Here is a 24,299-nt window from a genome sequence, read left to right as displayed (position 1 = left end):
AATCCCATTTCCAACAAAGTGGTAGATTTGATACAGATCATATTACAAGATAAGCTATGGTCAACCATTTGGGAGGAACTCAAATCTAGCAAAGAGGAAAGAAAACTGATTTCAAATTTTCCAGCTAACTGCTGAGTACAGAGGAGAGGGGACCAGCTACAATATTTCACATGAGGCCTGGAATGTCCAATCCTGTTTCATCCTGCTCATAAGTTCGCAGATCTGTCACGGAAAACACCCAAGCTTCTTCAACTGTACTATTGAGGAGTCCACAGATTAAAAGAGAAAAACTATTAGAACAACTTCAAAAGGACTATTGTGTCAAAGTGGAAACATGAAACATTTCCCCAAAATGTCAGCCCAATTAAAACAAAACTAAAAGACTTCTGTTGACTAAATGCAGAACAAATAGATTCCTTTACAGACTGAAGTTTCTAGAGAATAGTAGTCAAGCTAAATTAAATAGAATCCCTTTGTACTAAAGTTATCCTTTTCCATAGAATGTCACCAAATCAAAGCTTTACTATCACTGAAATTGCACTTTATATACTTCAGTTTACTTCAGTATAAAAGGAGCACAGTGATCTTTGCATTTGCTATAAATAGCATATACAACACATATCCACACCCTATCCACTGGGAGAGTTAGTACTGCAAATTCAAAAATCTTTTCTGCAGGTCCTCTCGAACACCTAGAGAAGTCTGGGCCACTTCCAGCTTTTGAGGCCCTAGCCATAACTAAAATAAAAAAGATGACAAATGGAAACAAAATAAGGCACAAAAAGAAGTGCTGAGAGAGTATGTCACATTTTGGTCAGTTAGGGATGTGCATGAAAAACAAGTTGAAAAACTAATAAAATGCCAAACAATTAACCAGTGTCTGAATTTGAGTCCCCCTTTGAGCTTGAGACCAAGGCCAAATGGCCCTACTGGCTGCTCCTCTGATTGGCCCAGCTTTTCTGGATGTTACTGGTAACAAAGTGGGCCAGGACCTATGCCACAAGTTGTTGGCCACCAGGCAGCTATTTTGATTTTGGAAAAGTCTGTCTTCGGCTTGTGTTGAAAATCAATTCTTCTAGCTCTTGCTTCTTCCTTCTGGAGTTGTATATACTGTGGAATCAAGAAGTGCACACTGTACACAGAATACTATTTCTGGGTTGCTTTCAGCCATTCAGATGTGCCATTCTCTTCTGGAGGTATCTCACTGGGATGTAGGATGGGCTGTATGTACCCAGCTTTTGGTTAAACAATAAAGTGTTCAAGTTTCTTCCCTGGGTTTAAAGGAAGCCACTCTCTCTTACAGACTGTCTTATATGCCAGGTTGATGGGGTGGAGCTGACAGCTGTGACCCATTAGGTAGTTTGAAAGGGAGAGCTGAAAGTTGGGGCTTATTAAGAGGAAACAATGAGATGCTATGCAGTTTGGTCAGGACAGAGGACTCTTGGAAAGGAGAGGTTCAATTTCCTTTCATGGTGAGTAGAATGCATTGGCGTCAGTGGTTTCTTATTTGTTCTCTTAACTCTGTTATTAGCTAAGCTTGGCCCATCTTGCTGAATTTTTTCAAGGAGGGAACTTTAAGGAAATCCTTAGGCCAATCTGCTGAGAAAGGAATAATTTACAGTGAATTTCTGTGATACACAGTTCAGTTGGAATGTGTTCTTTTGGCCTGTCCATTGGGTTCCCTGAAGAAACATTTCCTTACCATCAACAGAAAAAGATTCCATTTACGTGCTCCCTCCTGCTTTGAGATGTTAATCATTTCCCAGTAGCAGCATCAGTGTGACAGAATTCTTCCCTATTTCCTCTATTCCCACCTGTCCAGTGCTTTAAAACAGTGCAGTAATATGACCCTTCTTCCCTATGATCTGGATCTTTCTACTTTCTCAGGAACTTTAACGATTACTTCTAGAATAGTTAAAAGGAACTTCCTCCATCCTTGATTCTTCACCTTGTCCTCTGGAGGTTTGGTGCTTCATTCTGACCTGCTTATATGATTGCATAAAGCAGAGAATTGTTTTAAAGTCCAGATTCAGGTCTAGGACTACTCTACCTCCCAAGCTGAGACTTCCTTTTCTTTGCTCCCGTCCTGCACAGGTTGATCTCCTTCACGCTGACTGTCCAGCTAGGAAATATATTCTTTACTTATTCAAGCCAAAACTTGGAGGTACTAGAGGGAAGAGTCAGAAAATTAACCAATTGTATTTCCAAAGCTCTTCAGAGGTCTGTAAGTTCAATAGCACAGAAAGAACCCAGGAACTGCTGGGAGAGGCTATGGTAAGGCTCAAATATAATTGCCCAGGCAGATATTTTTAGCAAGGGATGGTAATTTGGCTCCACTTCACTCTTGTATTATTTAACAGTATGATATTCAAAACCAAAGCTGGTAAGTAAAGAAGAGAGTCAACAATATTTATCTGGCTGACATCCTGCTTAGGTACAGTGTGTGACTCACTTGTGTCACATGGTCTTGAAAAACTCATGAAAGAGATTTACAGTCATGTGTTACTTCAAAGACAGAATAAACAGCAGAGTTGTTCTGTGGCCTCAACTTAGTCTCAATTAGAAGCACCAAAAGCAGTCAGTTTAAATATATACGAGTACATGGGGGGGTACTTTACTGACACATTAAAAACAGGTCCCTTCTTTGTGAAACTTGCAAACTAAACAGGTGAATGAGGTAATCTCTTTTACTGAGGAGTGCCTGAACTCCCCGAATTAGCCCCGGTCCCTCCACTTCTCCTGCTGATGCACTATTACACCAGGCTGAAGTTGCTCATCTGGACAAAGTGGGATTGATTCTCCACCACCTTGCACCTTATCTAATCATTTATACTGATGCAGAATGATGCCATTTTACATCCACTGAGCGGAACAAAGCTGTAGAGAGTCATGCTCAATGTACACACCTAGCAACTCTAGTAGAGTCACTTCTCACTTACACCACTGCCAATGAAAGGGGAATCAGCCCCAGTTCCCTTGTGTAATTCACTAGACAAGATGGCTCCAGCTGCGCTGCTACATTGTACTGGTGCATTAGTTGGCCAGTCACAGAAAGGAGGTGGTGGAAAGGAGGCAGAGATGGACAGTGGGACAGGAAAGGGCGCAAAGAGCATAGGCTAATGGGTGGAGGCAGGAAGGGAGGAGGGAGCAAAAGAGATGAGAAGTCTGAGGAAGGGAGAAAATGGAGGGAAAGAGAAATGAAAGAACAAGTCTGTGTTACATAAAGTAAACTATTTCATATGTGGCATTCTAGTATCCCGAACTCTCAAATAACCAGCATTTTAACCATAAGTAAAGTTTAGTTATGTTTTCCGTAAGTACAGCATACAGAATAGTGAAAGTAAATACTAATAAAAATAGCAAATACAGTATAAGTTTACAGTGTACACTACTCCTGTTTTTTGATAAAGTGCTCTGCATGCATTTTTGGTTGTTTCTTAAAATATCTAATCTTGTTTTTCTTTAGTGCTATGCATTGCTAGGTATGCTTCTCTGTTATGCAGAATATGGGAACATCCAGCAACCTCCCAGTCCTGGGACTGCCAGATATGAAATAGTTTACTGTAATTATAATGCCTGATGTGCAAGTACTGCAAAAGCCACAGACATCTGCAAAGAGGACCTCAGCGGTGGAGTGTTGCAAAAAGGCTGCTTGCTTTCATCCCCACCTGTCTCCTCCTTAGGGAGTGGGGCTCTACATCTTCCTCTGATCTCATGAAAGGAGTGTTTTTCAGGGAGCCTCATGTCTTCTCCACCCTGTGGAGCATTCATCTGCAGGCAGCATGACAGATGCAGTGGGTTTAAGTGACAGTGTTAGGCCTGCTGCTAGCTAAATTGTAATTAATGCATTCCAGCCTTGTCCAGTTGGCAACATCCCAGGGTACACTGTGCAGCTGGGATGCTCTACTGCATCCCAGGCATGTTATTCTTACTAGGATATGTATTTGAGAAGACCCAGAAAGGAACTGCAGTGATGTCAGGTCCTAGCAGCAAAACACAAGAGCGTTGGAAGTGGGATTAAACCAAACAAATCATGAATCTTACAAATCGTTCAGATTCGGTTCAGTTCCAGAAAGGGGAAAAGTTGAAACCAGTTTTCAATTCACTCATAGGAAATACTGGGAAGAGGCATGAACAGCAAAGTCTACAATACCATGATATCATAAAAGCATTCAGCACAGGCTCTACTCTGCCCCCAAACCTGAAGCAAGGTGGCTTTCCCAAAATCTGAAACACTTTGTGTGCTTTCAAAACAAAAAAGCAGTCCAGTAGCACTTTAGAGACTAACAAATAATTTATTAGATGATGTGCTTTCATGGGACAGACCCACTTCTTCAGATCATAGCCCTACCAGAACAGTTTGTGTGCTTGAAGAACTGGAGAAGGGAGGAGACACACCTGCAGGTGGGAACAGGGGATGGCATCTCTTCTTTCAACAGAGATAACTGGACAATAGCAAGGGGGCAAAATTTAAAGGTTCACTCTCTGCCCCTGCAACAGCTTGAGCTGTACCCCTCCGCCTGCCCCCAGCACTTGTAGCTCCCAGGTGTTAGCTCTGCAGAGAGAAGCAGGAGGAAAAGCAGCAGCTCTTTCTGCTGCTCCCACCCATTTGCTGCTGTCTCTCCCCAGGACTGTAGGTTGCAGCTTGCCAGGAGCTCTCACAAAGGGAAGAGATCTGGCCCTTGAACCCTGATAGAAATCTGGGAGAAGGCACATGCCCCATCCTAACCTAAGGCCAATTTCCTCAGCCATACTTCCCTATATTCCTAGTCACCAACAGGAGCTCTCCACACAGGTTACATGACTCACTGAAAATAATTTTTTTCATACACATGCTGGGATACACTTAAACATCCATAAATAAACAATATATAGGGAACAGTACTACTATACATGAGGGTATATTTTCAACTAGCATTTAAAGGCTAAATCCAACATCAAACAACTTCTGGTGCATTTCCAACATCCTCTGCAGACATTGGACCCACATACCAAATGACAGGATCTCACTAACCATTATATACAGTATTAGCACATGTGCTAACCACAGTAGGGATAACAAACATCCATGAAAAATCAAAGGCAGACTATGGCATAAATTCCAGTGTGCACATATCTACTAAATGTATTTTCCTTTCTCATTCAGCCCACCACCACCACAAGAGGGGGAATCACAACAGGGCACTTTGTCATTGTAGTGCTTTTGCAAATTTATTTTTGGAAGGGAAATAATTTCCTTGAATACTAGGCTAGGATTCTTTTCATGGCACTCTGAACCTGTTGAGGTTTGCTGAAGAAATATCTGTACTTCTTGGCCAATGTTGATGAATAATTCTTAATTTCTTGAATCTGTTCTGCTTTCTAGGCCTCTTCTTTCATTTTGCAGTTAGGCCCAAATAACTCTTCTCTACTCCTTCATCATGCCTGTAACCTGATGTCAGAGATAAGCATCACTTTCTTTCGACCTTTCGGTTCCTTGAGGCTACTGTGGCTTTGGGCTTGATCCTGTAAACTGATATGTGCCGCGTGTTCTGCATATTGTAGCTGATTAGCAATTGAGAAGTGGGCAGTAGGCACCACTTGCTGGTAGAGCATCGCATCTCCCCACAGGGCACCAAAAGCCGCCCCCTCGCACCACTCTGCCAGAGAAGTGCGCATGCATCCAGACTTCTGCTGCTGATTGCAGGAGTTCCTACATGTAACAGGGGGAGGGATAGCTCAGTGATTTGAGCATTGGCCTGCTGAACATGGGGTTGTGAGCTCAATCCTTGAGGGGGCCATTAAGGGATCTAGGGTAAATAGATTCAAAAAAAGAAAAGGGATGGTGCTTGTCCTTGCTCAGAGGACTAGACTCAATAACCTCCCAAGGTCATTTCCCATTCCACGAGATGTGTATCTCCACATATATGTTTGGGGGGAGGGGATAGCTCAGTGGTTTGAGCATTGGCCTGCTAAACTCAGGGTTGTGAGTGCAATCCTTGAAGAGGCCATTTTGGGATGGGGACAAATAGATGTCAGGAATGGTGCCTGGCCCTGCCAAGACAGTAGGGGACTGGACTAGATGACCTCCTTGAGGCCCCTTCCAGTTCTAGGAGATGTGTATCTCCAATTACATACACACAGTGCTTAGCAATAAATACCAGAATACATGCAAGATCAGACCTTCAATTATATGCTTCTGCTCTAGCTTTGTCTCTGTTTAGAGGTTTATTTACCAAAACACAGGTGCTGCATGCTCCACTGTGTGACGCACTAAGAATCCTACTGCTCTGAGCCTTCTCTGGGTAAAGTATCAGGCAGCAAATTTCTGGGGTCTGGATGACAATTTAGCATTCCCTGTCTGGGTGATCATATTAAGGCCTGTGCTGGTGGCAGCTTTCCTTCCATTATACACCACATGAGAATTAATTGTTGATTCCACTGCAGGTTAGGATTTATAGCATAAGATTTATAGTACATATGTACATGAATATTTATTGCTGTGTTGTATAGCAACTCAGACACTGAAGAGGCTTGTGAAGTACTTGGAAAGTATTATTCATGGGCCAGATTCCTCCTTCCTGGCAAATCCCATTAGAGAAGTCCAGAGGAGGAAACTACCTCAGTGGATGCCTCAAAAATTTTGCTCCCCAATCTTCATTCACTGGTGGCAGGATTCTTAATCCCCGCCTTTATTTTCTCACCATTCTAACACACCAGGAGGCTGCGATAGTCCTCCCCTCCATCCTCCACCCCAGCAAAAGCCCAGCAGATCTCCTGGGATACATGTGGACTCATATCTGGGGGATTAGTGAAGCTAAAAACCATATCCATCCTCTCCAGGTCCTGTGCTCTAGCCAATTGGTTCCATGCTGCCAGGGCTCTCACTGACAATGTTTCTCACCAATATTCCTGTAGCAGATGGCAGCAGAAATGTGCTACAATTGAAGACTCTATTATTTGTCTCCCATAGCCCCAGAGAACTGCAGGAGGACCACCCATGTTCTCCTTCCACATGGGTCCTTAGACCTACAACACGGCCCTCTGAGGGGCCCTGATGAAAGAGTGGTACAATGGCAGCAGCGTTCCTCTTCCATTTGGGATGCATCAGATCAGCATGGTTCTAGTGGGTGTAATCAGGCCTACTGCTTTAAAATTTTCTCTCTAAGCTTCAGTCCCACAGGGAAGAATGAAAAAAGAGACAAACTCCATCAATCCTGAAGAGGTGAGTTGACCCACCAGCATCTTACTGAAAATACAAAAAGTAGGGGAAGGGAGGTTCCAGGACGACAGAGCTGTTTGGAGTCTTACCTCCCAGGTACACTGTTCTTCTGTTCCATACCACTTGGCAAAAAAACTGTGAACGTCACAGTCTTGTTTATCATATTTTCTTTCATGGTCACCAGGCTCTGATCAGGGATTACTCCCAGCTCTGAGAGTGATTTCTGCTCACTCTGAATTTGACTTGCAGTTGGAGGCTGACTTGGTGGAGGGGGAGCTCGAGCCTTCATTTTTCTCCTTAGGAAATAAAAAGAAATGAAGAGTTAGTGATTTCAGAAACACTTCCTCGATAGGACGTGCAAGCATGTGTTGTAAGAGAAATGCTTCCTTTCAACCTGAGTCTTAGGACATTTCCAACAGCCTCTGTAATGGAAGCAATTTCTCTTTATTGTGGTACTTCTTTGTATTTTATTTTTACATCTTTTTTCTCTAAAATAACATCATAATAACAGACTTCCAGCACATCCTTCTGTAGTTCCCCAAAAGTGTCCGCACTGTTTGATCATCTAATATGCCCATGGCATAAAGGTTTTTCCTGTGTAATTAGTGTATCAAAAAAGGATGAGATTTTCTGAAGTGTTCAGCATAGGCCTAACTCTGCTCTCAAATGACATCTCTGGTCAAAATCCCGTTGGGGTCAGTTACAGTTCAGGGATGAGCAGCATCTTTGACCTCTCTCCCCTAGTCTCTCCATGGTTACTCTTTCCAAGTGATAAGATTCTCTCTGTACTTCTCTCAAAGAGTAACCTGATGAGTTACCTTACGATAGGCTGCGTCACTAGGTTATAAATACCCTGCTCACCAACCACCTTTACGTCAGTCATCCCAGCTGGGGTTGGGCCCAGCTACAGAATTTTTTCTGGGAGGTGCATCAAAAGGATTTCCAGTGACACTCGAAAGCTTCTTCAAGAACAACTATGGTTTATTGGTTCATAAAAATATAACAAGTAGCGACAAATAGCATTAAAACCTTAAAAGCCCAGATGTCTATTTCTTACCTAAACCTAACCCCTGACAGTTTAGACAGTTTCAACTAAATTCAGGCACCTCTCTAGCACTGGGGCTGGGTGAGCCAGGTTGCCTCCCCTAAATGCTGCCTTCCTGTTCTGATACACCCACAGCAAGTCTCCCACCAGAGCTCATAGGTCAACTTGGAAATCTTGATCAAAGGCTCTTTCAGATGATAAAAGTGTGTTTGTCTGACTTGGACCACTGCAGCTGGTCCAAACTGATTTATGCATTTCTCCAGAAGCAGCTGCCTATGGTCTTCTGATGGCTTATGCATATTATTTTCCATTTGAGTGCCAAGCAATTGTTTGTCTACACTTGTCAAATTGGTTTCCTCACCATCCGGCCCAAAGAAAGGCAAGATTCTTTTGATTTCTTTCCTCCATACCTTACCCACTTATGCAGGGCAGAGCACAACTGTGCTAGTTCAGGAGAAGCTTACTTGCTACTTTCTCCCACCTCTGTACCCTGAACTCCCACGGAAATCAGAGAGAACTGATGGTGCTCAGCTCCCATCAGCATGAAGGCCTAAAAGAATCAGAAATGAGGAGACAGTCTTATCAATGTCTCTGTTTTTATTTCTCTAACCATGCAAATGTTCATTCATCATTTGTGTAGCAGAAGCAAGGTGATTCTAGCGTAATGCTTGCACTACAACAAATACAGCCTGGGATCAGGACTTAATTCAACAGAAAAATCAGTGACTGTTATACCTGCTATGCTATCATTAGTCTTCTACTTACACAGACTTCAACAAGAGCATCCTTTGGCTCTAACTAATCTTTGAGTAAAAGTCAAAATCCTCAGTGACACTACACGGAAACACATTTCTAACTATTCATTATTCATGGAGCCAAGTTTTCACTCTTTTCCTGGTTGATTCATGTGGATTTCATCATATCTACTATAGGGGATGGGGACAAAAGCAATTTTAATGAATCCTCCAATGAAGTCCAATTGAATAAGTTTAGGTTTCAAATTTTAAAGAAATGAAAATACATTGTATACAAGAACATACAGCAAAAGAAAACTGAGATGCAGAAGTGGACTCAGCTATGGTCATTGTTCCATGTCACTGAAATTTAATTATTTTCAAATTATCTAGCTTAGGCATTGAGACAGAGCTACAGGAAATGGGCTCACACTACAAAACATGATGCACGTCAACAGCTGGATTTTCATGACCCTCAAGTCAATTTACATTCGAAAATCAGCACAAGCTGTTTGAGGACACAGCCTTGTTACAAAGGATAGCGGTGCATCTCTAAGCATTTGAAAGGGTGTTTAGCAACTGCGAGAGGCAGCCTCTCTGCCTCTGCTGAGTGAGACATAATTACACTGAATCTTGAAAAAATAGAAGTTCACATAGTATATCCTGTTAATGGCAGCTCCTTATGCAAGAACAATATAGGCCCACAGACACACCCTTATGCCAAGCCATAGCTCTCCAGAAATGGGGTACATGTTTTTTGATCTAAAGCTGGAGGAGGTACATCAACTTACATCAAACAACATCCATGCACCAAAACAAGCAGCAGAGGAAGCTCCACATTTGCCTTGAAGTCAATTTTTACCTTACCTTATAATTGTTAATGAAATACAAGTAGCTGACCTCATACTGTGCATAGGTTTTAAGACAACTGGTTCCAGTAATTAGTCTCCTAATGACCCAGTATCATTGTACTCACGCCCTGAATGTCAGATTTTAGCAGACTACAGATGAGAAAGCAATGCAGTGTTGATCACACTAACTTATGAAAAGCTCTACTACCCATATATTTTCTTTTTTTGGGAAGGCAGGCTTATGATTTGGGCTAGCTCTCCTGCTACATCATATGGATGAGCTGAAATGCAGAAAAGGCCCAGAATATACCCAAAAATATATCTGAGAAACATGTGAGACAGCTAGAAAAGGAGGCAGGGAAAAGGTGAAAGAGATCACACTCTGTGACACTGATGAGTAAGACCATCTTTATCATCATCGCAAATCCTCAAGGGTCATAGCCTCCTGGTAAGCGGAGTGCAAAAAAAGGAGCACGAGTCTAAGCTAGAAGATCAAACAATTACACAACTGGATTCAGGATGAAATATTTGAATTAAGCCAGGCGTATGACATAGGAGCCCCTACATCAGCTGTATGCCATCCTGGTTCACTCCTACCCTGGAGAAATCCTTCTCTGGCCAAATATATAGCCTTGGAAGTGAAAATATACTGGTGGTGTAGTCCAAAGCAGCTGCCTCATACCCAATTCTCTGGTCTCCAAAGCTAGTAGCAATTGATGTGACTGCCACCATCTGCACCCAAACTGACAATCTGCATGACTAGCTTCCATCTGAGAAACACAATGTAATGCCCGAAAATTGTGTTTTATGCTGAAAATGTCCAAGAGATGAGATGGTGACCAGAATCTATATGTTATTGTACAAGATATAGCTATGGGACAGCACTTCTTTTACTCCATACCTTTGTTGGCATTAAATGTCACCACGGCCATGTCTACACTTAAAAAAAACTTCAAAATGGCCATGCTAATGGCCAAATCAAAGAATACTAATCGAGCACTGAAATAAATATTCAGCACCTCATTAGCATGCTGCCAGCTGCGACACTTCAAAAGTGCCGCGGTTGGCTCACCCACAGCTCATCCACATGGGGGTCCTTTTCGACAGGACTCTGCCAACATCAGCTGACAGAAACAAAGGGATTTCGATGTTGGCAGGGTCCTTTCAAGAAGGACCCATGCGGATGAGCCGCAGGCGAGTGAAATGAGGCACTTTCGAAGTGCTGCAGCCAGTGGCATGCTAATGAGGTGCTGAATATTCATTTCAGTGCCTCATTAGTATTCTTCAATTTGGCCATTAGCATGGCCATTTAGAAGTTTTTTGTAAGTGTAGACGTAGCCCACATGTAGATGCCCTCTGAGAGCTACTATCTAAGGGAGGAAAAAACACTACATCACCATCTGTGCAGATCACATAGAGCTAACCTGTTTAAATATAAACCAAATTAGCTACCATCTGATTTATTTACTTCTCCATTTATCAATGATTTAGTTCCTGCCCTGGATCCATTTCCTAGCAAGATAATTGCACAAAAGTTATAGCTACAATACTGGCTCAAATACAATGATTCACAGAGACACGGCTGCTGGAAAACGAAACAGGTCCTGATTTCTTCAGCTGTTCTATGTTAGGTTGGGCTCTCATTGGCTACGTCTACACATGAACGCTACATCAAACTAGCCTATTTCAATGAATAACGTCTACACATCCTCCAGGGCTGGCAATGTCGACGTTGAACATCGACGTTGCGCAGCACCACATCGAAATAGGCGCTGCGAGGGAACGTCTACACGCCAAAGTAGCACACATCGAAATAAAGGTGCCAGGAACAGCTGCAGACAGGGTCACAGGGCGGACTAGCGCTTCCGGGGCAACAGCTAGCCGCCCCCTTAAAGGGCCCCTCCCAGACACACGCAGCATGCACACATCGAGCAATGCAATCATGGACCCCCAGCAGCAGCAGCAGCAGCAGCAGCAGCAGCAGCCGCCAGAGGTCCACACAGCCGCCCCTGCAGGAGCAGTGCTTGCCCTGCTCCATGCCATGCAAGGAGGCAGCTGAGCACCTCCTTGCCACAGAGGGGGAGCTGCCCGCAGGGGAGGAGGACGCAACCCCCAACCCTGCAGCACCCCACACCCCACTCCGGCTGTGGAGCTACCCCACCAGCACCGACTGGTGGGAGCGGCTGGTGCTCGGAGAGTGGGACAATGACCGCTGGGTCCAGAACTTTCGCATGAGCCGGCAGACATTTCTGGAGCTATGCCAGTGGCTCACCCCCGCACTGAGGCACCAGGACACCGCCATGCAGCGTGCCCTCAGCGTCGAGAAACGGGTCGGTATCGCTGTCTGGAAGCTGGCCACTCCAGACAGCTACTGATCTGTGGGCCAGCAGTTTGGCGTCGACAAGGCCACCGTTGGGGCTGTCCTCATGGAGGTAAGAGGACCCATGGGGGGTTGGGGGGGGAGGCAGCCCTGGCAGGGGAGGGGAGGGAAGGGAAGGGGGGCCCTGGCAGGGGAGGGCCACACACACCCTGCACACCCCTTGTTGGTGCTCTCCCATGTCCTTCCCCTGCAGGTCGTCCACGCCATCAACGCCATGATCCTCCACAGGCTCGTGAGGCTTGGGGACCTGGATGCCGCCATTGCGGGCTTTGCCACCCTGGGCTTCCCCAATTGCTTCGGGGCTCTGGATGGGACTCACATCCCCATCCGCGCCCCGGAACACAGTGGAGGACGCTACTTAAACAGGAAGGGCTACCACTCAGTGGTCTTCCAGGCCTTGGTGGACAGCCGGGGCCGTTTCCTGGACATATATGTGGGCTGGCCTGGCAGCACCTACGACGCCCGGGTATTCCGGAACTCGGGCCTGTGCCGCTGGCTGGAGGCGGGGACCTACATCCCCCAGCAGGAGATCCCTCTGGGGGACACCACCATGCCCCTCTGCATCATCGCAGATGCGGCGTACCCCCTCCGGCCCTGGCTCATGCACCCTTACACGGACCATCTGTCAGCCAGCCAGGAGTGCTTCAACCAGCACCTGAACCACGTGCGCCAGGTGGTAGAGCGCACATTTGGCCGCCTCAAAGGGCGCTGGAGGTGTCTCCTCACCCGCCTTGATGCAGGCCCCACCAACATCCCCCAGATTGTGGGCGCGTGCAGCGCCCTGCACAACCTCATGGAGAGCAAGGGGGAGGCCTTCTTTCAGGGCTGGGCTGTGGAGGCTGGCAGGGCCAATGTGCAGCCACCCGCTGCCCCCAGTCGCCAGGTGGACCCCGAAGGGACCCGGGTCCGGGAGGCCCTGCGGGCCCAGTTTGACGAGGCCGTGAGGTGAACGCTGGCAGGCCCCCCACTGTCCCCCCCATCCTCCACAACACTCCCTGCCCCTATGCCCACACCACAGAGCACCCAAGAGCACCCCCCCCCACTTTTCTTGTAAATAAAAGCAGACAGTTGTTCGTCAAATCAAATATCTGTAGAACTCTTATTATTATTATCAACAAGACTAACTATTTACAGGCAAAATCTAACATATATATATGTATTATAAATAAGGATAAGATGAAAGGGGAAGACAAGGAAGGGGAGAACTATGTACATGGGGGGGGAAGGATCAGCATAGCAACAGGGGTCAAATATACAAACTATTTACAAAAGAACATAACACTGGGGGGAATATATATAAGGGGGGGGGACGTCCTGGGCCCCACACACCCTAATGTCCAGCGCTGGGGTGCAGCAGGTGGAGCAGTGGGTGGAGCAGGCAGGGTGGGCGCAGCGGCGGCCGGGGCAGCATGGGGGGCCAGGTAATCGGCGATACGATCAAAGGTCCGCATGAAGGCCCCCCATGCCTCCTGGCACCAGGCCAGCGCCCACCCGCTCCTGCAGCTGGCGGGGGCGCTCCTCCACCCGCAGCCGCTGCTCGGCGACCTCCAGCTGCTGACGGTGGAGGGCCAGCAGCTGGGTGTCCGTCGCTGTCGGGTGGTGGTGCTGGGTCCGCCGTCTTCCCCGCCGTGGGGCTGGTCGGTCTTCCACCGAGGGGCTGTCCTGGAGTGATGGCCCCGGGGGGCTGTCCAGGACCACTGACACCTCGCCGGTGCTCTCCGGTCCTTCCAATGGTGCAGCTGCAGAACACAGGAGAGGGGGAAGAAGAGTGGAGACAGCCGTTAGTGTGGGCCCCGAGCTGTGGCCCTTGTCCCCCCCCACCCCTCTGCTGCAGGTTCCCCATCCCCGTCCCCGGGAGATGCTGCTGTGATGGGGTTCAGGGGTCCCCCTGCACTGCACCCCGTCCGCTGGCAGGAGTGACTCTCACTCAGCAGGTACAACAGGAGGTTTATTAGGCAACAGATGCCCAGTTTCTCCCAGGAGTGACAGCACAGCAGTCAGAGGCAGTCTTTCCAACCCGTCCTGGGGAGAAGACCCCCAGGGGTGCCCCTCTGGGGTGTAGCTTCCCCCTCCTCAGGCTGGCTGCCTTCCAGCTCTCCCTTCCCCTAGCCTCTAACTGCCGCCCCCGATTCAAACCCAGCTCGGCTCCTCCCTCCTCTTTGTTCAGGGCAGAGGTGTAACCTGCCAGTTGTAGCCCCAGGATCGTCCTTAGCCACTGGGAGCTATTCAGCTTGTTTCTCATATGTAGCCTGAGTCTCGCATTTGCACTCCCCCCACTCCATCACATGCTGCTGCTGCTGCTGCTGCTGCTGCGTCCCACCCCCTCCCCCTGGGGGACCCTAGAGGTTCCGCTCCCCCCAGCCCCGGGGATGGGTCATGGCACTGTCGTGCTGGGGGGGGCAGGGGCTGATGGACTCTTCTGAGGGACAGGCCACTGCTGTCCTTGGGGCCATGGTCATCTGGGCATGTGGAGGGTCCTGGTCATATCTATTACCCCCACCCCTCAACCCCGGGGGTGTGCACTGGGGGGGGTACATACCTCATGGTCCACTCCCACGGTCGGGGGACACCCGGGGGGCGGACACCCGGCTGGAGCTCCTGGATGGCAGGACGATCCTCAGGCCGGCATCGCTGGAGGAGGACTCCCCCTCCTCCTCCTCCTGTGCCCCGGGGGTGGGCTCCTGGGGGGGCCCCCGGGGTGTGGGGCTTGCCTCCGGGGCGGACTCCGCCTCTGGGGCCTGCTGGGGCTCATCGGCCGAGGTATCAAGAGTGGCCGGAGGGGAGGATGTCCGCCGGGGGCCCAGGATGTCCCTGAGCTCCCTGTAAAAGGGGCAAGTGACGGGGGCGGCCCCAGATCGGCCGGCCGCATCCCAGGCCCGGGCGTAACCCTGCTGCAGCTCCATCACTTTACTCTGGACATGATCCAGAGTGCAGGCAGGCCGACCCCGGGCGGCCAGGCCCTCGGCCAGCCAAGCGAATGCATCCGCGTTCCGCCTCTTGCTCCCCATTACCCGGAGCACCTCCTCCTCACTCCAGAGCCCCAGCAGGTCCCGAAGCTTGGCCTCCGTCCAGGAGGGGCCCCGCTGCCGCTTCCCTGCCTGGCTGCTGGGCTGGGAGCCCCGGCTCCCCTTGGGGGCTGTCCTCTGGGGGCGCTTGGGGGGCTGGCGGGCGGCCATTGCAGCAGTGGGGTGTGTGTGTGGCTGCTCAGAGACGTGCAGGCTGGCCGCGTGTCTGGGCTGCCGCCTGCACATTCTCTCAACTTCCTGCACAGGAAGGCAGGGGGCGGGGAGCTTTAAGGGGCCGCTGCACGCGGCCACCATCGAGCTCAGGGGCTGGAGAGAGCATCTCTCAACCCCTCAGCTGATGGCCGCCATGGAGGACCCCGCTATTTTGATGTTGCGGGACGCGCAACGACTACACGTTCCCTACTTCGACATTGAACGTCGAAATAGGGCGCTATTCCCATCCCCTCATGGGGTTAGCGACTTCAACATCTCGCCGCCTAACGTTGTTGTTAACTTCGAAATAGCGCCCAACGCGTGTAGCCGTGACGGGCGCTATTTCGAAGTTGGCGCTGCTACTTTGAAGTACGCGGCACGTGCAGACGCGGCTATTTTGTGTTACTGATACAGCCAAGAACCTGGGGCAGGGAGGAAGGCAAAAAGAGCAAGGGGAGTTTTCTGGTCTTAAGGGAGGTGGACTTTTATTGTCCCAGACAGAAATCCCTTGATTCATGTGGAGGTTGCATGCTGGGGAATCGCTGCATAAACTGAATTTCATGTAAACTGAGGTGTGGGGGGGTGGGCTGAGGAAGCAGGTAGCTGGGGGAAGTGTGCGGGGGCAGCCATGTGGCCCCTGGCCTCTCCCAGAGGGGCACACAGCTGCTTGCACCCTGGTTTCTCCCAGCAGGAGGAGCCAAGGGCTGGGGGGAGAGGCGGTTTCAATTTGCACTTAAGTCACATTAATGAGAGTTAAGTGCAAATCAAAAATCACACTTTGGCTATGTCTACACTAGCCAAAAACTTCGAAATGGCCATGCAAACGGCCATTTCGAAGTTTACTAATGAAGCGCTGAAATACATATTCAGCGCTTCATTTGCATGCGGGCGGCCGCAGCACTTCGAAATTGACGCGGCTCGTCGCCGCGCAGCTTGTCCAGACGGGGCTCCTTTTCGAAAGGACCCCACCTATTTCAAAGTCCCCTTATTCCTATGAGCGGATGGGAATAAGGGGACTTCGAAGTAGGTGGGGTCCTTTTGAAAAGGAGCCCCATCTGGACGAGCCGCGTCAATTTCGAAGCGCTGCGGCTGCCTGCATGCTAATGAAGTGCTGAATACGTATTTCAGCGCTTCATTAGTAAACTTCGAAATGGCCATTTGCATGGCCATTTTGAAGTTTTTGGCTAGTGTAGATATAGCCTTTGAAGATTTACTGTATCTACAGCTGTAATGGTCAGAGGAACCAGGGGGAGGGGAGGACACAGTGAACAGAAAGCCTGAGAAATCAGAAGTCAGAAATTTAAGAGGAGGAAGCAGCAATTAGGAACAGAAAGCTGAGTGAAGATGATAATGGAACTGAGAGAGAGTAAGAAAGTTAAAGGGATATTTAATTCTGAAAAACAAAATTAAGCTGCATGTAACTTACTAACACACAGCCAGATGGGAAGAAGCACATTGGAGCTGATGATCTACTGCTGGGCCCCTTAAGCCTGTACCTAGACTTGGAGGGATGTGATTTGTATTCCTAAATGTCTTTAAATGTTGATTTCACCACACACATACAAACTAATAAATATTTTCATTGATAATAGTAACAGTTTACAGATATGCAAAGCAAGACTCCGGGCCAAACAAGGTAAATTAGACTTGAAGTAATAGATATTCACTATGTGTATTGTGAGTATGTGATTCTGAAATTCATATTTTAACAGTTAACAAAGCTTTAACTTTTTTGTACTTCAAAGTCTACTGTCAAAGAAAAAACTACAAGAAGTTCTGTGGCACCTTAGAGACTAAAAGATATTTTGGAGCATGAGCTTTCATCAGCAAAGATCCTCTTTGAAAGCATATGCTCCAAAATATCTGTTAGTCTATACGGTGCCACAGGATGTCTTGCTGTTTTTGCAGATATAGACTAACAAGACTACTCTTCAGATACTGTCAATGAATAACCACGATCCTTCCCACTGTCTAACCCACTCCTGATAATTTCCTGAAACTCTGAATATTAAAATCTAAAAACCCCACTTAAAGGCAAATAGATATTATCTGGCAGCATTAAAGAAAACTGAAACTCGAATATTAAACTCAAGTAGAGTGGCAAATCCTATAATTTTACTTTCCAGATCTTTTGCACTTTTGTTAACAACTACACAAAGAACATGGCAGTGGAAAAATCAGGGCTAACGCCTAAACAGGATCGAGGGATGGAGTGCAGAGTTGGCAGTAACCATTACTGAATGTGTATAAACTCTCCCAAAGCAGTTCTGCAGTCATGTGACTTACTGATGCAGACAACGCCATGGTTGTGACCAAAGCATGGCCGAATATGACTCCTCTGAGGCGATAACCTCTGCTGGCAGTCCTACACACTTCCATTCTCTCCAAAATTACAACTCTGCCAGGAATTTTGCTGAAGAAACTGTATATGAGCCACACTATCATTCAGCTCACTCCCTCGTACCTATGTAGTTTTGGCAGGACCAAGTAGAGCATACAGTTTTAAAAGCTTAATTTTGTTGTGAACTTACTGCACAAATACAGCAAGGAAACTTACTGACTAAACAGGTGTATTTTTTTTTTACCGTCACACTTCTCACTATAAATCACATCTTAAATGCACTTAACATTTAAAAAAATGTAACGTACCTTTCTTTGGCCACTGGCACTTCTCCAGACAAATTTTACTTCCACATCAAAAGTGTGTTTTCATGAGAAATACTCGGATACCCATGAGATTCCTGACAACCCCTGCTACCACACTGATGATAACATTACAGTAAAGAACTGCTCTAGCCTCGATGATTCAACCTGTTTGTAAGCCTCTATAAGAACAGTTCACTCTGTGCCCCGTTAAAAGATAAAATAAAAATAAGTTGTTGCTAATATTGCATATAAAGAACTGTTTCTCCGTAGATATATAATGCTGTTTACTAAGGGCTGAAATTCTTTATCATGATGTATTCTAAACAGAAGAAAGTAGACGCAGCAGGGAGATAACTTGGTAATATAAACAAATCCTCCAGAGCATTATCCTAAGACTCAGATCTGCCACCTTGAGATTAGATTCTTCAAGGAGAAAACTAAAACCAGCTCTTCCATAGCACAGCAAGTGGAAGCACCAGAGCAGAAATCATGAACAGTTCCTTGTGTTTCTGTAACCTCCAAGCCACACTAGCGCAATGAGAACAAACCAAAAGCCCTTTGGACCTAACTACACCTCTCTTGGTTATTTATTAATAAAAGTGCAATATGAAGCAGCTTTGGCATTCCAACTCCCATTAAAAAAAGGCAAATAAACACTCTGCATATTTGAAATACCACTACTGGTGGAACTTTGACGAGCTCATTGCCCAGACGCTGTACAGCACAGGTTGATGTTCTCAGTGCGTGAGCTAGAGACCCTGGGAATTGCAGTGACCCTGTGCATTTCATCATCCTGATCAGACAAGCCCAGAGTTCTCTCTTTTCTTGAACACAAAGTTCACCTTACATGCATGAAGGGAAATGGGCTTACTTTTGCAAAATGTTAAGAGCTGTCTGTCAGGCACTTACCGGGCTAAGGACCAAGACCACTCATCACCGGGCACTAAGAGCAGCGTGTCTCACTAGTTTGTTCCCCTTAAAAGCAAAACATGTGCCTTTCCCACACCTCCAGCCCCCAGCAAAGTCTGGGATTTATTTTGAAAATCCCAGTCTTAAGTGCTTTGAGCAAAACACCCTTTTGACATAGAAAGCCAGTTCACTACCTCTACCTCACATAGGCTACGTCTACACGTGCCCCAAACTTCGAAATGGCCATGCAAATGGCCATTTCGAAGTTTACTAATGAAGCGCTGAAATGCATATTCAGCGCTTCATTAGCATGCGGGAGGCAGCAGCTCTTCGAAATTGACGCGCCTTGCCGCCGCGCGGCGCGTCCAGACGGGGCTCCTTTTCAAAAGGAAGCCACCTACTTCGAAGTCCCTAAGGGGACTTCGAAATAGGTGGGACCCTTTCGAAAAGGAGCCCCGTCTGGACGCGCCGCGCGGCGGCAAGGCGCGTCAATTTCGAAGCGCTGCTGCCGCCCGCATGCTAATGAAGCGCTGAATATGCATTTCAGCACTTCATTAGTAAACTTCGAAATGGCCATTTGCATGGCCATTTCGAAGTTTGGGGCACGTGTAGACACGGCCATAAGCAGATGGTGGGACTGTGAAGAATGTGTATTTGCAACTATTTTGGGAATGATTTTAATTGAGGATAATTAATTAAAGACAATACAATAATGCCAAGGATAATTTTAGTGATTTTTTTCATTGCTTAAGATCATTAGAGACTACCGTCATTTGAATTTAGTCTGATGTACAAAGGGTGCTTCATAATCCATCAGTATCTTCAGCACAGATAGCTTATGGCATTATATAATAGCATATATGCACTATTCCTGCATTAAAATAATTTTCATATTTGACAAGCCAATGAAAATACTCACCAAAGATTTACATTCATGGATCCCAAGGCCAGAACAGATCACTGTAACCAACTAGTGTCACCTACAACACAAACTATAGAACTTCTCCAAAATAATCACTAGAGTGTAACTTTAAGAAAAGCATTCAATTTTGATTTACAAATTATCAGTAACAGAGAATCCACTACAGTCCAGCACCTTCAGGACCTGACTGATGCCAAACAAGAGAATTTGCTGGGCCACAGCAGGTCAATACTGTCTAGAAGCATTACGAACACATACGCTGCTTACTGGGAACTAAGAAGACATGTGGGCATAAATTACAGCTAAACCAAGGCACGGAACTCAGAGCCAGGACTGGTGGCTGTAAACAAACTTTATGACACCACGAGAAACTTGGCTACACTCATGATAAGTGGTCGTCCAGCTAGCTGAAATCAAGCTGGATTACAGATGTTGTCAGATGAGAGAGGTACCCACCTAGAGAGGTTCAAACAGTTATGACCCTTGACAAACCATTCCAATGGTTAACTACACCTTCATTAACAGAATTCTTCCCATTGAGGAAGGGCCCGGAGAAGAATGAAGTTTGGTTTTGATTCCTCAATTCTTCATTTCCAGGCATTTAGACAATTACAATCCCCCAGCACCATAATTATAACCTGCCTTTTTGGGTTTTGCTTTGGCTAGAAAACTAGATTTTTCCAGCTTTCTCCCTTTAAGTTATTGATATGCATTTTCCCACTTCACTTTTAAATGCCATGGTATGCTTTTTTTTAGAATGGAAAGCGCTGCAGAGATATGGTGATAAATGATTCCCTGGCGTCCATGAACAAGTCATCCTGCACAGGTGAGAAAAAATTAATTTGGTTCTGGCACTGTAATGATAATTATCAGCTTACTTTTTGAGCTTTCATGTGATTCTGCTGCTTGAAGCACTCTGCAGCTTTGTGTGTTTCAAATATGACTTTTCTGCAAGAATGATTTAAATTGGAAATATTTGTGGATAAGCATACTGTGCCTGCTGATGGTGAAAGTTTAAAATAAGGGTCATCTTCGGATACATGAACAATTTACTCAGGATTTGAGTGAGATGTGGCATGTCTAGTAGAATGTCTGGAACTCCATAGTTCTAACCCTAACTCTTCTATAGCTTCACTGCAAACAAATCACTTAACCTCACTGTGTACCAATTTTCCAGTATAAAAATGGATAAAGTACCTATTGCATGGCTGCCATCAGAATTAATTAATAGGTCTGCTTCTGCCATGGGAAAGAGACTCCAGTTACTCCTAAGATATGTCAGGATCAGGCCAAATGTTCATAAAGCATTACATAATTGCTAAATATTATTTTTAATTTGTCTAGGACTCAAACTTCAGTACCAACACTATATCAACATTCTGGAGTGAAGAGGAAGCAGTCGTTTGACAGATAAGCCAAATGATTTACTAGTCCTCAAGTGAAAGCTTGTATATCTCCTATCTGTAAGCAATTATATGCTAGTTTCTTTGCAGCAGACTCCATCTTTCTACTTTCACAGGAATGATTATATGCCTTGTCTGAGTCGGGTGCCTTTTTCCTCCCCAAAAATCTACTGACCATCTTTACCTGAACAGTATTTGCCCAGTTAAGGATGTGCATTTCCTGCATGAGATAACACACCGTGCTTTGTTTGTAACACAACATGGTATACTGAATGGAATTAGATGGCAATACAGAACAGAGGGGTCACCTCTTAAAAACCTTTTCACGCTTCAGAGGCCAAAGTATTCTCTTTCCATTACCATTTTATCTTTTCAAAAGATTATCTTATCTTTACAGGGTGCCTTTTTTCTTCTATTGCTGTCTGACGCTTTATATGAAAGACAAAGCTAGAAGTCTGATCACAAAGCACAGGCATGGGACCCAAGAGCAGCTTTTAAAAATCTCCCTCATAAAACACAAATGGGACTCACATGCTTGATTCCTAATGAATGACAATGCGACTGGGCATTTATCCAACCTTATTTTTGAAAAGTTCCCCCAATATGAAGGGTAAAGTGTCAAGTTTTCAAATTCATCGCTATTAAGTTGAAAAGGGACTAGCCTGACTGCCTGTATAACACAGGCCAGAGAACTTCACCCAGTTTCCCCTCTGTTGTGCTCACTTGAATGAGAGTGAGGCTGAAGATCTAGATGCTGGTGATCCTTGTGCTTTCAGAGCATCCTAATGCTGACTATGGGAACAAGTTATGCCATCCTAGAAGATGCACCCGGCACTGCTCGGGTCTTTAACTGAAGCTTTAAAAAAATAAACAAAACAAAAGAAAAATGTACGTGATTTATTTCAATTATCACAGTTTTTGAAAATGATGGACAGAGTTAAGATCTGAGTGTGAGGAGGGGCAGGGGGCAGGTGGCTGATGGCACAGGGCTGGGAGGAGTGGGTGGGACCCCAGGCGGGGGGTGGGTGCCTCAGGGCTGGAGGAAGAAGGTGGGAAGGACTCGGCCGGGGGTAGGGATGAAGAAGTGCTCCAGCAGTTTTGTATGTTTTCTGTACAAGGTCCAGGTTTCACAGCCATACAGGAGACTGGTCAGGACTACAGCCTTGTACGCTTTCAGTTTAGTGGACTGTCGGACATTGTGCTGATTCAACACTCGCACTCTCAGATGTCCTAGTGCCCAACTGGCCTGGCAGATTCTGCCATTGATTTCTTTGTCAAGGGAGTCATAATTAACTATCACACTGCCAAGGTACTTGAACTCCTCTACTGTTTTTAATTCTGTTCCTTCAATAAAGATTGAAGTGTGGAGAAGAGCACATCCTGGAGCAGGTTGAAACAGTAGCTCGGTCTTTCCTAGGCTGATGGTCAAACCAAAGAGGTGAGTGGCATCAGCAAACTTGTTGACGATGAGCTGGAGATCAGATTCCTTGTGTGCCATAAGTGCACAGTCATCAGCAAAAAGGGCTGGATTACAGGCAGTCTTATCAAACACAGACGCTCTGGTCCCTGAAAGCACTCACATTGTATATACACTAAGGAGTTATTTTCCACTCATTTATTTGTTGAGTTATTCATTTAGTGCTGATGAATTAATAGCCCTGAAACACAATTTCTTCTCTTTTACCACAGAACAGGTAAGGCACAAGCAGTTCCAAAGCAAGCTTTCTCCTTACCAGCCTTATATTTTTAAGCCGGGGTGGGGGGGAAGGAGTAGCCAGTACTCAGCCAGCTCCCCACCCTCCTTGTCCCCAGCCAAACCTGGCACAAAAAACCCTGCTCCTTGCTGTCTGGCTATCGTGCTTTAACTCTGACTAGCAGGAACCAACTTAAGAGGCAAGATTCTATCCTGAACATTCAATAGACGTAGGTTGGATATGCTAATAAAGGTACCTATTAACAGCAGTTTTGTGCTGCAGCGGCCCAATCACTAAGGATATAGCTCTACTGTCATTAGATGCCGGCAGCTGGCTCTTGCCTGCTGACCTGAGCTCCTGAAGCTCCAGGAAAGTGGCTGTTTAATTGCAGTGCAGACTCAGAATTTGTAACCACATTCACATCTGTATCCACAAAAATGAGCTGCAAATATCTACATCCTTGCACATCCACTGACTTGCAGGGTTCTAGATAAAAAAATCTCTCCCCACAGCCACAAAAATGAGCCACGGATATGCACAGATTTGCAGAGCTCTAACTTTCTGGCCTGAGCCTTCGGGCCATCCCACCTTGCCGAGTGCTAGTGCCTGAACTCCAGCATGGGTCCAAACACCTTCTTTGCAATTATGCAGCCCCTTAGCCTGAGTCAGCTGGCATGGCTCACCCACAGGTTTTTAATTGCAGTGTAGACATATCCTAAGGGCTGGCTTGAGAATACCAACTTATTTCATATACAGTAACATCAAACTAATTAGAAACAGAGAGAGGTGGCCGTGTTAGTTTGTATCCTAACAAAACAAACCATCAGTCATGTAGCACTTTAAAGACTAATAAAATAGTTGATTAGGTGATGCGCTTTCGTGGGACAGACCCACTTCTTCAAATCTGTATCGACTTTGCACCTTGGCCTCAATAGATAGCAATTACCTTATGCATTACAAAGACAGCTTCCCCATCTTTGATATTCATAGTGATTTCAGGCAAGTCACTTACCTTAAATGACACTCATAGTAAGTAATTTTCTCTCCCCTCTTTTCCCCCCACTTTCCCCCCTCTTCTGTCCTGTCTGATTTGTCAGTTTTCATTTCAGTATTTTGGATTGTATCTCTCTGTTATAAAACTGTCATGCCAATTCATTTTCAGCACCATTTCCAGTACAACACTATCTCCAGATCTGAAGAAGTGGGTCTGCCCCATGAAAGCTCATCACCTACTAAATTATTTTGTTAGTCTTTAGAGTCATCAAAATAATTGTCAGCTGCTAGTTATTAAAGTGA

At 46.2% G+C, this 24,299-nt stretch overlaps 1 protein-coding gene and 1 long non-coding RNA gene across 6 annotated transcripts in view; one reads left to right on the top strand and one right to left on the bottom strand.

The window, feature by feature from the left end:
* The window catches only part of COBL (cordon-bleu WH2 repeat protein), a 271,385-nt gene that overhangs the window by 170,871 nt on the left and 76,215 nt on the right, over nucleotides 1-24,299 (bottom strand). For all 5 annotated transcript variants that reach the window (XM_074988022.1, XM_074988024.1, XM_074988023.1 and 2 more), the window contains exon 3: nucleotides 7,291-7,497. In XM_074988022.1, the coding sequence (XP_074844123.1) occupies nucleotides 7,291-7,497 (207 nt within the window). The remainder of the gene's footprint in view (nucleotides 1-7,290; nucleotides 7,498-24,299) is intronic.
* The window catches only part of LOC142009662 (uncharacterized), a 64,218-nt gene that overhangs the window by 18,820 nt on the left and 21,099 nt on the right, over nucleotides 1-24,299 (top strand). Inside the window, exons 2-4 of the long non-coding RNA XR_012644538.1 lie at nucleotides 20,663-20,732; nucleotides 21,251-21,369; nucleotides 22,665-22,747. This is a non-coding gene — a long non-coding RNA (uncharacterized LOC142009662). The remainder of the gene's footprint in view (nucleotides 1-20,662; nucleotides 20,733-21,250; nucleotides 21,370-22,664; nucleotides 22,748-24,299) is intronic.

The sequence above is a fragment of the Carettochelys insculpta genome, chromosome 2 (assembly GCF_033958435.1).
Source record: "Carettochelys insculpta isolate YL-2023 chromosome 2, ASM3395843v1, whole genome shotgun sequence".
NCBI classification, from domain to species: domain Eukaryota; kingdom Metazoa; phylum Chordata; order Testudines; family Carettochelyidae; genus Carettochelys; species Carettochelys insculpta.
The sequence above is the reverse complement of the archived record's forward strand: the minus strand, read 5'-3'. Positions and strand labels throughout refer to the sequence as shown.